Genomic DNA, 14,578 nt, shown 5'->3' on the forward strand with positions numbered 1-14,578 from the left:
ACAGGCCCGGTGCCAGCAGGCAGTCTGCCTGGGGCCTGGCAAAGCCCCACCTGCTCAGAAAGATCCCTCACCGGCCGGACTCAGCTGGGCTGCCCTAGCATTGTCCTGAGGCAACTCATTCTGGGTAAATTTAAATGGCAGCAGCCACACAGATGCGAGTCAGGCTAGGCATCACTGCCAGCCCCACTCTAAGATAGCATCCAGGGTGCTGGGGAGGAGGACAGTCAGTTATGATGCTGCTGTTGCCCTGGTGACGGCAGGGGGGCAACTGCAACTGCATGAGGAGATGTGAGTGCTGTCAGGAGGTCCATAAGGGTCCCCTGAAGGCTGAGGAAATAGAAGGTGGTTTTAACAAGCAAGTGTAATGGTGGGATGGGGATCTTTAGAAGTCAAGTGAGTGGCCAAAAAATATTGACAAGACAAAAAAAAATTTAATTCCATAATTCGTGCATCTCTTTAGCCTGCCATCTCCACTAATCAGCCTTAGGATCAGTTTACACAACCACTTTGTTTTCAGAAACCAGGAATCTCTCTCTCTCTCTCTCTCTCTCTCTCTCTCTCTCTCACACACACACACACACACACACACACACAAACACATTTGGTTTTAATGGCATTACCAGTATTTTCAGTGCAACAACATGAGCCAGGAAGAAAAAGATATCAGGGATTAGCACTCTCTTTGTATTTTTTTAAAAAATTGTGACAGGGGGATATAGTTGTGTAGAGGCCATAGTTCTGAACTCTCTCTCTTTAGACAAGAGCATGACTGTTATGTGTTGTTTTTTCATTTCAGAAAGTTGTGTGTTTTTCAGGGTGGAAAAATAAAAATATTGATTGATTTTATTTTGATTTAATGTTTGTATTCCACTTTTCCAACAACAAATGTTGAACTCGAAGTGGCTCAAAATAATAACAATAACATTTATAGAAACCCCAAACATTGCAATCATTATGATATCAGACACAACAACATATAAATAAAACAAAACTACAGCAACAGATTAATCAAAACAGTTAATACATTTCAATAAAGTCATAGTGACTCATAGTGTTGCCAGGATGCCATTTTGGTTATCAGATGCATTGTTTTGCAACACTGCAATGGATGGAAATGGGATAAGGAGTCACATAATGTCATCAATTTATCTGTCTGTCTTCCATTTCCTTGCAGATATTTATAAACAATGAATGGCATGATTCAGCTAGTGGCAAAAAATTCCCAGTCCTTAACCCTGCAACTGGAGAGAAAATTTGTGATGTTTCAGAAGGAGATAAGGTAAGTTTTCCTTTCTATGGACTTTATTTGGGTGTAAACCTCTGCCGTAGGTCACTATCTAGGGGAGAAGAAATAATGGCATCGAGAGATAGCTCACTTGGCAGAACAAGACTCTTAATCTCAGGGTTGTGGGTTTGTGCCCCACATTGGGCAAAAAGTCTCCTGCACTGCAAGGGGTTGGACTAGATGACCTTTGTGGTCCCTTCCAACTCTACAATCCTATGAAATCAGTCACATGGTGTGGCAATCCTCCAAGGACTGGAGAATCAAAGCCACATTCTGGGGCTGTGTGCACATTACCATTGACCCCGACTCCAGTGCCCTCCCATCACTGGTGTTTAAACCCAAGCACACATGACACTTGCCATAAACTGCATTTCTTGATAAATATTGTTGTTTGATGTGTTTTCTCTTAAACCAGCTTCCATCCAATTTGGAAACCTAAGCCACAGCTAAACTGAGGTGTGTACATTTGAAACATCCATTACGCAGGTGCAGGTGACAGCTTCATTGAATAAGAGTTTGAGGGGCTGCAGGGTTGGGAAAATAAATCAGGTGATAAGCATAGGATGAAGCCATCACTACCCCCTCTCTAGTGTGTACAGCAGTGTAAAAATGTGATTTCAAATTCAGCTGGGGAGTGGGGGGGTGACTTTGCTGCATTTTAAGCTCCTGATGTGAACGTAGCCGAGGTGAGTAAGGGCATTCTGGCTCAACTGCAAAAAGTCCTAAGAATGGGACTAACCTGACCCAGGATGGGCTGCCTGCTAACGGGATGACTGAGCTGAGCAGCCATCCTTGAAACAACAGAGAACTGAAGAAGGGCTCTAAGAAGACAAATGCAACATGTTTTGAACAGATGTAGGGTTGCCACATGTCCGGAATTTGCCGGACATATCCGGCATGTATGGAAACCCATGTCGGCAGTGTCATTTTTAGCAATTTTTTGTGTGTGAATGTGCCAAAAAAGCTCAACAATTGTCCAGATTTTCACTGTTTGAAATATGGCAACCCTAAAACAGAGAGGACTGTTTGGACTCCTGATTATTGTGTCCAATCCAAGTGAGCTTTTTAAAAAGCTCTTTTTAAAAATAAATCCTGATTCTGAATGTGTGTAGGAGATGCTAGTTACATGCAGTGCTGATTGGCTAGTGCCTATAATATCATCCAAACTACCTCCACCTTGATCCTAGAGCAAGATCTAAAGAAGAAATATGGATAAACTTTCACTTACTTTTATCACCAGCTTCTTTCCCCAGATAAAGATTGTTACAAATCAGGTGGGTCCGCTGCTTCAGCAATCTTGAATTAAACTGTGCCAGTGATTTACTCAACATTTGGGGCTCTCATAAGGTTTTAAAAAAGAAAGGTTTACAAACCGTTTATTGATTTGTTTGAGCTTTCTCTCCCCCACCCACAAAAAAAATCCTAATGTAGATTGACAATTAAGTAGGCCCTGAATCCAGCAAATTATAATTATACAAGTAATTGTAAACTTCAGAGCTTAGTACTTAGGCAGTGAGCCAAAAGATTTTAAGACTTTAATCTGGATGTTCAATAGTGCTAACAAAGAATTGTGCATTACTTAAAAAAAAACAACTTGGAAAATCAAAAGGGGATTACAAATCAAAGACACACATGGGAATGGGAAACAATATCCTTTCAATTAGATTGTTCATTTAGGCTGCGCTCTCTAAGACTAAATGGCTTAAAGCATGATTGCATCTATTTCAAAAATGGTCCATGGGATGTAAAGTACATTTACAGTCTAATATTATGCATGTCTACTCAGAACCAAATCTCAATGAGTTTTATGGCGCTTACTCCCAGGAAAGTGTGTATAGGGTTGCAGTGATAGGGATGTACTCCCTGTGGCTGAGGGGTCATAGAATACTGTGTGTGGACCTCCCTCCCCACCAGCAAAAAGGAAGGTCTGTAGGTGAGAATGGAAAATTCTGCTGCTGCTAGAAATGGGGGATTAGGAGGCACAGTTGCCCCCCTCCCTCAAATGGACTCATAGTTATGCCTTTCCAGGAGTTTGTTTGCTTAAAACCTATCAACACAGGACACTTTTAAAAAACTTAAATCAAGCATTTAACTTTGAACAAAAATCCTCCGCTACTCACAGCAACAACAAAAAGTCCCAGAATTCTTAAGTGTTCTGCAGGCAACATTTAGCACAGCCTCACCTCTTGCTCATGGACCTAGAGAAACACAGAGATAAAGAAAAAACAGATGTAAGTTCAGAAAAGGATATAAACAGCAGAGTGAGAGGAAGCTTTGTGGGCGCCCTGATCCAGCTCAGGGGGTTTATTGGCATCACACTGGCTGAGGGAAGGGGAAGCATCCTCTGCCTCACACCTGCTACTACACACCTCTAGTAAATAATGTCTGCATGTCAGCACTGGGTCACAGTTTTTAGCACCTATATTACATCCATGGTTTTTCGAGGAAGAAGAAGGCAGGATGGAGCAACAAGGATGTGGTATTCTCAGGGTTGTGCTGGCAGTGGCATATGTAAAGCTGGAGATGCACTACTCAGATTTCACTAAAATTCATGTACCACTGATATGGTTCAGCCAAAATAAATTGAGCATCATATGCTTAATACTTACTGCATTTAAATGGATTTTCTGTACAGGCAGATGTCGACAAAGCTGTTAAAGCAGCAAGAAAAGCTTTTGAACTTGGGTCCTGCTGGCGAACCATGGATGCTTCAGAAAGAGGAAGGCTATTGAACAAACTAGCTGATTTAATTGAAAGGGATCGTCTCCTCTTAGCTGTAAGTCTAAAACATGGACCATATTTTAAACAATTGAAATATTCTGAGACTGGCTTATTCTGAACACAATTGAGTATTTGCTTCAATGTTGTGAAAGACAAATTCCGAAATCTGTTTTAGAAAGTCGGGGAAAGTTGGTAGGGATGAACATTCATTCTAAGATACCTCAGCTGATCAAACGGCATAGTAATATCTAACCACAAACAATCCCATCCTCATAAACAATGGCTTGTTGTTGTGTTCTGCTTGACATTGGATTTAGACTACTGTCTTCCTTTCTGTATTCAGCAAAACTGTCAAAGTTGGCTAATGCCATTTAAAGGTAATGTTTCCCCACTGCTGCTGTAGAAGAAGAATAAAAGGAAGCTGTCAATTAGAGCTCCTATAGTCACTTTGAAAGCAAAAGTTGGGATGGGTGAGCAGACACACATCTCCTCCACTGCCAAATCAGTCAGTGTGCTTCCAATGGACTCTTGACTTCTATACCCATCTAGACCATGGGTGGGGAACTGTGGTTCTCCAAATATTGTTTGACTACAGTCTACAACAAGTGTGGACAACCTTAGGCCCTCTGGACATTGCTGAACTGCAACAAATGTGGCCAACGACTAGGGGTGATGGGAGTAGTAGTTGAGTAACATCTAGATGGTTCACAACTACTAACATGCTGCCTGGAGCTGATGGAAGATTTAGTCCAACAGCATCTAGAGAACTGCAGCCCCTCCCTCCCCTGAAAATCTGGAACTATGGCATATATATAAGTATGTTAATTTTTGGTTTGATTCCAGTGTTGCTATGTCAAGAATTGCTTTGTTTCGCTATATCCTCCCAGAGTTCTTCATTAGTGTGGTGCTGTGTCAGCATTGCAGCCTCAGATATCTCAAAATCATCTCCAATTGCTCTTCTCTGGTGTCTGATAATCAGACATAGAATGTTCAATTCCATTCTTAAAATTTTAACCTGTTATATTTAATGTGAATAATCACTACTAACATATTTAGTAGTGATTATTCACACCAAGCATGTTTAGCTTGGAGAAAGGAGGTTAAGGGGTGATATGATAGCCATGTTCAAATATATAAAAGGATGTCACATAGAGGAGGGAGAAAGGTTGTTTTCTGCTGCTCCAGAGAAGCGGACACGGAGCAATGGATCCAAACTACAAGAAAGAAGATTCCACCTAAACATTAGGAAGAACTTCCTGACAGTAAGAGCTGTTTGACAGTGGAATTTGCTGCCAAGGAGTGTGGTGGAGTCTCCTTCTTTGGAGGTCTTTAAGCAGAGGCTTGACAACCATATGTCAGGAGTGCTCTGATGGTGTTTCCTGCTTGGCAGGGGGTTGGACTCGATGGCCCTTGTGGTCTCTTCCAACTCTATGATTCTATGATTCTATTCTATGATTTTATGATTTGTTGTCTAAATACTACATAATAATTGAAAAAAATATTTGGCCCTGTAACCTGAGAGAAAGAGATTATCATCTCCCAAAGAAGGGGGAAATTGCAGAAATGGAACAAACTCACGGGCTTATCTCAGATAAAGTGGATGTATTTGCCGGCAGTGGAAACTAACCTTGGGTTTAATCATTTCTTCTCTACTATTTCCTTAGCCAAGAACAACAAATCTACTGTTAGGCTAAAATATGTTTATTTTTCCATAAAGACATGCCTTACTAATCACAATTCTTTCAAGCAGGCCTGTCTTCTGGTTTTGAATTAGTTCTGCACTTCAAACACTACACATTAAAATCCTTTCAATATTTTTGGGTAGTTTGTCTACTCTTACAGTGTATTTTTACGCATGTCTACTCAGAAATATGCCCCATTAAGTTTAATGGGACTTACTCCTGGGTAATTGTGTATAGGATTACAGCCTTACAGTACACTCCTAAGCCCACTGATCTGTGCTGCTGGAGGGGTCAGGATAAGGCCATGTTGGCCCTCCACCTGGCTCAAATGCTATAGATTCCCCCACTGAGCCTAGCAGGCCAGGAAGCTACCAATAGTGGTTCTCCTACCAGCAAGAACTAGGGGTAAAGCCTCGAAATAAGCAGAGTCATGATGGCTTTGGATCCACTGAATTCATAATCCTGCATATCCCCCAAGGGGTTCAAAAATGAAAAGCCATTGTGAATAGGTGATGTTTTGATTCAGGATGAGGCCACCAACCGAATGATTCCAGGATCAGACTAAAAATTGAGGCTCAGAGGAAGGGGACAGAACTAAAATAACATCTAACCACATTTGGGCTTATAAATGGTTATAAATTGCCTATCATTCAATGCCAAAAGATACTTTTTGGACAGAGATGAACAAGGGCTTCTTTTTGTGGCATGTGTGTGTGGTTTTTGGTTTTTGGTATATTTTATATAGTTGTTTTTCCCAGCTGCTGTAAACCTTTTGGAAGAGAGCACATTAAAAGTTTATGACTGCAAATTCTCTGCACCGTTAAGCTATTAAATCTCACTGAAGTCAATGGGATTTGTATAGCCTAAGTGTTCAGCCTAAGTAAAGTCATAAACAACTCGGTTGGGACTTCATTCAACATGCAGTCCTTTTTTGTTCTACAAAGAGGCAAATTTTACTCTAGAAATCTTTCTGGTAACATCCTTTGTCAGAATTGTGTAATGGAAGATTGGCAGGCCTTAATGTTTACTTCATCCTGCAGTGTTTGATCACAAGGCACAAAGCAGCCATTCTGGATCAGCCACTTAAAAAAGAAGCCCAGTGGGTGTTGCCAAGAGCTGGTCTGTCATGAGTTAAAGATTCAGTTTTCTGCAAGCACTTATTGTGCAAGACATGCCCATGCCTTATACAACGACAAATTGCTGTGTCATTTATTTGTATTTTTGAACGTAAGGTTAGTGTGCTACATTAGGACTTTGATGCATATACTAGATTAGCGTCTACAGGCCACACGGAGGGCGATCCTACCAGTGCTACCTTCAATGCCCACCTTAGTTTCAACAAGATGCCAGGCCTATAAGCCAGAGTTGCAGAACAGTAGCCCTCTGGATGTTCTTGATTCCAGCTTCCATTAGCCCCAGCCAGCATGGCCCATGGTAGGGATGATGGGAGGTCACTGGTTCCACCCCCCCCCCCACTGCACAATGCTTAGAGCACTCAATGGTTATAGACCACCATATTGTTTTACTTATTTATAATGATTAATTACTCAACATATTTTGTTCCAGACAATGGAGAGCCTTAATGGGGGTAAGCTTTTCCCCACCTCCTACTTAATGGACTTAGGCGGCTGCATTAACACATTGCGCTACTGTGCAGGCTGGTCGGACAAAATCCAAGGACGGACCATCCCAATGGGTGAGTCATTCTGATAAAAAGTTTCTGAGCAGAGAGCTGATTTGGGTGAGATGTTCAGTAACATTTTTCAGCTACGTGAATGTGTCATCTGAGAAAAGTGTAACCTTAAAAATCTGTTACATAAGTGCAGAGCTGTGGTGGGTAAAGTTTTATCAGCCAATATGGCCTCTTTTAAAAAAAACCACCACCACCACCAAAAAAACATTGTTGACATATTTTGTATTACTTGGCTCCATAATGCTTTTTAGTGAAGTTCCTACAGCTGCAGCAAATGGCAGAGTCCTGACAGAAATAATTTTTAAAAAGAGGTCAGCAGGTCTTAGTCATCACCCTTCTTCTATCCCTAGGTCATGTTTAGGAGTAGCCAATTCTTATATCATGTTTGTATATGATGCTGCACGGTGGTCCTGCTAACAGGAAATGTCACCATTGATTCCATCCATCCCACTTGATTCAGATATCTCAGCTGGTTAATTGGACATCTGGGCTAATTTAAATTCTTCACTGCCCTCCTGACTAACTGCCAATTGGTTAGTTTGTTCTCTGCCTTTCCCCATCTATCTGTTTTTTCTTTGTGAGCAGTAACTTTAACTCCCTGCCATGGCAATTTTGTTATGTTTGTGTTGTTAAAATTATCAAAGTGGGGGGAAACTCTGCAGCCTTGTGCTATGGCAAAAGACAAGAGCTGAAAGATCTCTCTTCTACATGATTGCTTATAGAACTGGAGCATTCATTCTGCCCTCCAACCTTATGTGTTTGGTCGAATCCAGATATGTTTGATCGAATATAGATATGTTTACCTTTTCTTTTGATAGTATCATATTATAATAGTATGGAACAATGCTGAATAATGTGAGACATTTTCTTTTCCTTAGCTATGCTTGCATCTTACCCATGTGTTTTTCTTATCTTACTTAGATGGAAACTATTTCACATTTACAAGACATGAGCCTGTTGGAGTATGTGGACAAATTATTCCTGTAAGTTAGATCCATTGATATAATGGAGAAAATAGGTTGCATCCAACACTGACCTTGCAAAAGCAGAAGTCTTTCTCTTTGTGGATAGACTTTTTGTCTAGCAGAGGCTTCTGCTAATGGAAAAGGTGGAGTGATGTTGCCTATTTCCCCTCCTCCCTGCAGAGTAGACCACCTTCCATGCCCTTTTTGAAGGTCCCCAACCCTCTGGAGCAGATTTTAAGGGCATAGTGGAGAGGAAGAATTGCCAAAAAAAGCTACTGTTACTTACCTTAGTAGAAGCCTCTACTAAATCAAATGTTTGTCTACAAACAGAAGGACTCCTTCCATTCACAGAAGGGCATTTTGGAAGCAACCGTGTGTCTTTTATTTAAGTAGCATTATGTTAAACTTTTATTTAAGTAACATTTGTGGGTATTTGGGCAGGGGTACACACTGACCTCAAGATTCAGTTCATATCTCAATTTGGCACCTCACCTTTGTTGAAGTTTGCTTGTAGGCTGTGCAATTCAACTCATCTGCTTGAGTCCATTTCATTTCCCCATCTCCATTCACAGACATTCTTTTAAAAATAGCATAACTTTCCCTCCACTTCTGCAGACGTGGATAAAATTTCCAGGTACGACAGCCCCTTCAGACTAGATAAAGCCTGCCTACTAAATTGCTAACAAATAGGTCCAGGGGCTTTTGTTCTCTAAAATATGCTTTCTCCAAAAAATAATCCTTCTCTAACTATTTTTGTGGGGAGCTGAATTTGATTAAATTTCAAAGCATGGTTGCTTCTTCTGAATTCTGCCAAATTTCAGAATGATGGAGGGTAAAATAGAAATCATTTAACATCCCTTAATGTTTTGTGAGCAATCAGTCTGAAAACTGTGGACATCAGCCAAATTGCAAACAAGAAGGTCTGCAAAGAATCTGGAGAACTGCAGTTTATCCCCAGAAACCCAAAGCATTCTGGGAACTGTAGTTTACCCTTCACAAAGCTACAATTCTGGCACTCTTAACAAACAGTACTTCCCATCATTTTTTGGGAGGGGCAGAGCCATGGTGTGGATGTTATCTAAGTTTTCCATGTGTTGATGAGCAGAGTGCATGTGTCATTGTCACATCCTGGATGCTGCCGTCTCTTGGTTAGATAGACAGGCCGCTCGCAATCATAAAGACCTTACACACTGATTGCAGCTCAGCAGCCAACTGTGTTGTAATATGATTGAGACCCCAAAAGGAGCTATTTTGTTGTGACCATCAAAGCAATCTGCAATGTCCTCCTTCAGTTCCTGCAAGAGGTCCATTTAACAAAGGGAATCGGGGAGGGAGCTGTTTATCAGTTCAATTAGCACACTTCCAGTTCAGAAGTTGTTTCAGGGTTTGGAAAGTTCTTCCATGAACTGGAAGGGTGGGTCTGCTTAGCAGATGTCATAACCAAAGCCCAGGAGGTGTTCTCAGGGAAACAAAGATAGCGTCATCCTAGGCCACTGCCACACAGAGAATGGGGAGCCTTCTGTGCAGATCTCACAGGCCGCAGTGGTTCTGTCATCAGGTCAGTCCATGAGATAAGCCCCGAGCCAGCACACTGAAAAGACAAAGGATCCACTTGGGCTCACTTTAACCAAATCCTCAAGCCAATATTGACTTTTCATCGCTTATTGAATCTGAAAATGCACAAGACCCACAGAGCATTAGGGAGCATAAATGATGTGAAGAGAATATGAAAGATAGGAGAATGTGTTGCTGTGATTTGTTGGTCATCTGTTCTTGTGCTGTCTTTTCAGTGGAACTTCCCACTGGTTATGTTTGTCTGGAAGATTGCCCCTGCTCTTTGTTGCGGAAACACCGTGGTCGTCAAGCCGGCAGAGCAAACTCCACTAACGGCTCTTCACATGGGGTCTTTAATTAAAGAGGTGAGTTGCCATAGCAAAGCTGCCATGTGCATGTTCCCAAATGTGAATGTGAGTGAGCCCTTACCTTCGCAGGGCTTCTGAACAGTGAGGGCTGTTCTGTTTTGTGTCAGTGCAGCTTGCAGCATGTCTAACCTTGTCTTGGGGAATTGTAATGCACTGCAAACCACTGAAGCAAGTCAAGGGCATGGAGCCTCACATAGCTTTCCAGTCTAAATTGCTCAGAAAACAAATCATTAGCAGCTTAGCAAACTGAACATCTTGGCAATCATCAGGGCCTTCTGGAAGCAAAAGCAAACAAGAGCTCAGAAAAGCAGAATGTTGGTCTGGAGGGTGGGGGCGGGGGAGGTGGTTTTTCATGCAAGTATCTCAGTAATAAAACTCTTGTCTGTAATTTGACATATTAATTTAACTTTGTGACTGAAATATTTACCCTACCAAGCACAAAACTGACAAGCATCATGTTTGGTGTGCCCAGGACACCTTATAGGGCTGTAATGCAAAATGTCTTTGCTTAGAAGCAACTCTCCTTCAGATCAGTAGGATGTAGGCTAGATGTACCAATGCAGCCAAATGAGATGGTAACGTAGGGATACATAGATCTGCTGGTTTTCTTCTTGCAGGGAAGGAATAGTTTTTGTTTTAGTGCAGAAGCATTGAACAATTGGATATGCCACCTGCAATCCAAAGTTCGACAGCCCACTTTCTAACCTTGGTACACTCTCCCACTCCATTCTGCTGCATGTAGAAATCAGGCCGCATTAAGGACTCATCTTGTCCCATGCCTGGAAAGCACACATCTGAGCAGTTTTCCACTTGGCCCATGCCTCCTAGGCACAGATCAGAGAAGTTTCCCCCTTGCCCAACAACTCTCCCATGGAAAACTGGCTCTTTGGTGCTAAATTGGAGCAAATGTCAATCCAGAGAAAACGTGAATTGCTGTTTGCACCGATTGAGCACTAAGGAGCGGTTTTCCCTGCGGGAAAGCCGTGAAACAAGAGGAAGTTGGATAAGCCCTAAGTTTCTAGAAAACATAGTTAGGACTGGTGTGTGAAAGTAACAGGTACAATCATTTTTAAGCATTCTGTTGGATTCTTCAGCACAGTGGTATTTGCTATGCAACCTGGAGTGAAGAATAATCTTATGTGGTTCCTGAGCAGAAAAATAAGCTAAGAATACTCCCAGCATGGAGAGGTAACTGGAGGAGCTAAGGCTAAGGTTGTTGTCTTTACTATGCTTAAAAGGTAAAGGTACCCCTGCCCGTACGGGCCAGTCTTGACCGACTCTAGGGTTGTGCGCTCATCTCTAGAGGCCGGGAGCCAGCGCTGTCCGCAGACACTTCCGGGTCACGTGGCCAGCGTGACAAAGCTGCTCTGGTGAGCCAGCACCAGCACAGCACACGGAAACACCGTTTAACTTCCCGCTATAAAGTGGTACCTATTTATCTACTTGCACTTAAGGGTACTTTCGAACTGCTAGGTGGGCAGGAGCTGGGACCGAACGACGGGAGCTCACCCCGCCGCGGGGATTCGAACCGCCGACCATGCGATCGGCAAGTCCTAGGCGCTGAGGTTTTACCCACAGCACCACCCGCGTCCCGTGCTTACTATGCTTACTCAGAGGCAAGTCCTGTTGAAATCAGTGGAGCTTACTCACGTAGGAGGTTAGGTTTGCAACTAAAATCTTTTCCCTGTCCCCTTTTGTACAAAAGGAAAATAAACTGAAGATAATTGTGGTCATGGCAAGTGTTGCTAATAAGTAACCAACCAAAGAAGTAACAAAAGTGATTCAGCATATCTTGTTCTTGCCACGGCAACAGTGACTCAGCAAAAGTGAGCAAACAGTGAAATGCCACTTGCAATTAAATGGTTATGGGTCAACAAATAACTCTGCCTGCAACGGGTGACACACACTGAAAACCACCATTTGGAATTCACATTTATTTTATTTTTTGGTATTCACTAGCATTTCTCTTCTCCACTTTTCATAAAGCAATGAGAGTCTGCTCAAAAGTCATAGATTGTCAATAAATGAATCCTTAAAGACCAACATTCTAATATTAAGGGTGTCGATCATGTTATGGATATTAACAGATTTTTAAACAGATGGAGCCCTTCCGCTGAATGAAGCCTGAACATAAACAATGCACATTCCAGGGTGGGGCAAGATGAAGGGGAAGGGGAAAGGAAGTGATTCTATAGTAGACAGAGAATTTTCTTCCAGCTGAATAGGTTTAGTTTTGCAGCCACCAAAACGGAATAACCATGGAAAGGAAGAGAGGCCTGGAGTGTTTTCTGTCCTCTTACCTCACTGGCTGCTGATAGGACAGAGTCTGAGATCATGGTTCTAGTTATTTTCTAATGCCAGTCTTGGATTAGTGGTCTAGGCTTCAGATCCTTACACACAGCCCCAGGGTTTAAACTAAACCTGTTGAATAATATCGAGTGCCTCCAGTTTAACTTGTTTGTGAGTCAATGATCCATGATCTGGAAAGTTCCAGAAAAGTTCTGACTTTATGCTACCAGAAGGTTCACCAACTACCTTTGAACTTGAGCCCCCTTCAAAGCTTATTGTACTTTCTAAGTCCCCAGTATGTAGCTGTGCATGTGTGTGTATGTAAGACTTGGAGAGCACCCGGACCAGGACATGACAGATCACAGGACCTGATTCACAAGCCAGTCAAACTACATAGTTTACAAATACTAGTACAACCGATTTTTCGTTTGGGCTGTATTCAGTGGCATGAAAACAAAGACTATCAGGTACTAGTGGCATGTTCTAGGCCAGAAAAAAGCCTCACATTTTAAAATAAACATGCCCTTTTCATCACAGACTAGATGCTGAGAAGGCAACAGGTTGCTTTATAAGGCAATCCGTCAAATATTTTTTCTTCACAACAGAGCCTCTTTCAAGCCCAATGCATTTGCTAAAATTAATTGCAGCAGCACAGAATCCACTTTGGCATGGCTCTGCCCCTCGCGACACCCACAGGTTGTAACTTCAGTTCAAACAGGAAATCTGGTGGGCAGGAAAAGGTTGCTTCCGAGTGGCCTCTCCTTCCCAGTGATGCAAATGCAGGTAATAATTGCCAGCCCTTGTGGTTCCTATATAGGGATCTTTACCAGGACACTTAGGGATCTGGCTGCATGGAAGAGGCAATTTTGCCACAACTGTTATGTGTGAATCAGACCTTTGACTAATTAATCAGGCTTTGATTGCACTGTGTTCCCATCAGGAACAGTTTGCCACCTAACAATAAGGATACTGAAGTGAATGTTTCATGCATACTTTTAGAGTCACAGGGGAATGTGAAATAAAGTACATCCATGCTAAACAGCCAGCATGAGGTCATGGCTAGAGGGCTGGAGTTAAGAGTGGGGAGACCCAGAATCAAATCCCTACTCAGCCACAAAACTTGCTATTTGACTTTGCCCCAGTCCTCCCCCCCACAGGGTTGTGTTGCAAAACAGAGCTATTAGCCTTCTAGGAAGAAAAGATAATGCATCTCAAGAAGGAACTTCAACTGCTTTTGTTGGTATAACACAACAAGCCTAAAACCTCTAATTAGTTGGCCACCTTAGCCGGAGCAACGACAGAGGTTCTTCTCATGCTGCCTCTGGAAGGGAGGTGGCTTCTTCTGCAAGTACAGTGGTACCTCGGGTTAAGTACTTAATTCATTCCGGAGGTCCGCTCTTAACCTGAAACTGTTCTTAACCTGAAGCCCCACTTTAGCTAATGGGGCCTCCTGCTGCCGCCACACCGCCGCCACGCGATTTCTGTTCTCATCCTGAAGCAAAGTTCTTAACCCAAGGTACTACTTCTGGGTTAGCGGAGCCTGTAACCTGAAGCGTCTGTAACCTGAAGTGTATGTAACCTGAGGTACCACTGTATTAGCTTTTCACTCACCACAATAGTGTTGCATGCATTTTACCACAAGTTTTTGTGAAGGTTGGGGGTTGGGGGAGAGAGGAGTATGCACTCTTTGAGTATGCACTCTTTCTTTGAGAATGGATGGGATGAAATATCGTAAATAACACAGGTGCAGTAACTGTATGGCTGAGAGGTACAACTGTGTTCTTTCCCCTCTGATATTCAGGCAGGATTTCCACCTGGAGTAGTGAATATTGTGCCAGGGTATGGACCCACGGCTGGCGCAGCCATTTCCAGTCACATGGACATAGATAAAGTGGCCTTCACCGGCTCTACTGAGGTATTTGCCTAACCCTGTGATTAAATGACACCACAAAAGTCCTCAACCCACCCACACAGACTCTGACAAGTGATTTAATGCGTAGGTTGTGTAATTATGTTAACCT

The 14,578-nt window shown here is 42.5% G+C and overlaps 1 protein-coding gene across 3 annotated transcripts in view; it reads left to right on the forward strand.

Annotated features, from left to right (window-relative positions):
- The window catches only part of ALDH1A1 (aldehyde dehydrogenase 1 family member A1), a 68,692-nt gene that overhangs the window by 41,173 nt on the left and 12,941 nt on the right, over positions 1-14,578 (forward strand). For all 3 annotated transcript variants that reach the window (XR_014539802.1, XR_014539803.1, XM_083576964.1), the window contains 6 exons: positions 1,175-1,279; positions 3,921-4,061; positions 7,255-7,384; positions 8,303-8,364; positions 10,137-10,265; positions 14,359-14,472. Coding sequence is in view for 1 of the 3 variants with exons in the window: in XM_083576964.1 (XP_083433090.1) it covers positions 1,175-1,279; positions 3,921-4,061; positions 7,255-7,384; positions 8,303-8,364; positions 10,137-10,265; positions 14,359-14,472 (681 nt within the window). In the remaining 2 variants the exon portion in view is untranslated. The remainder of the gene's footprint in view (positions 1-1,174; positions 1,280-3,920; positions 4,062-7,254; positions 7,385-8,302; positions 8,365-10,136; positions 10,266-14,358; positions 14,473-14,578) is intronic.

Source organism: Podarcis filfolensis (genome assembly GCF_964270895.1).
Source record: "Podarcis filfolensis genome assembly, chromosome: 11".
Lineage (NCBI taxonomy): Eukaryota > Metazoa > Chordata > Lepidosauria > Squamata > Lacertidae > Podarcis > Podarcis filfolensis.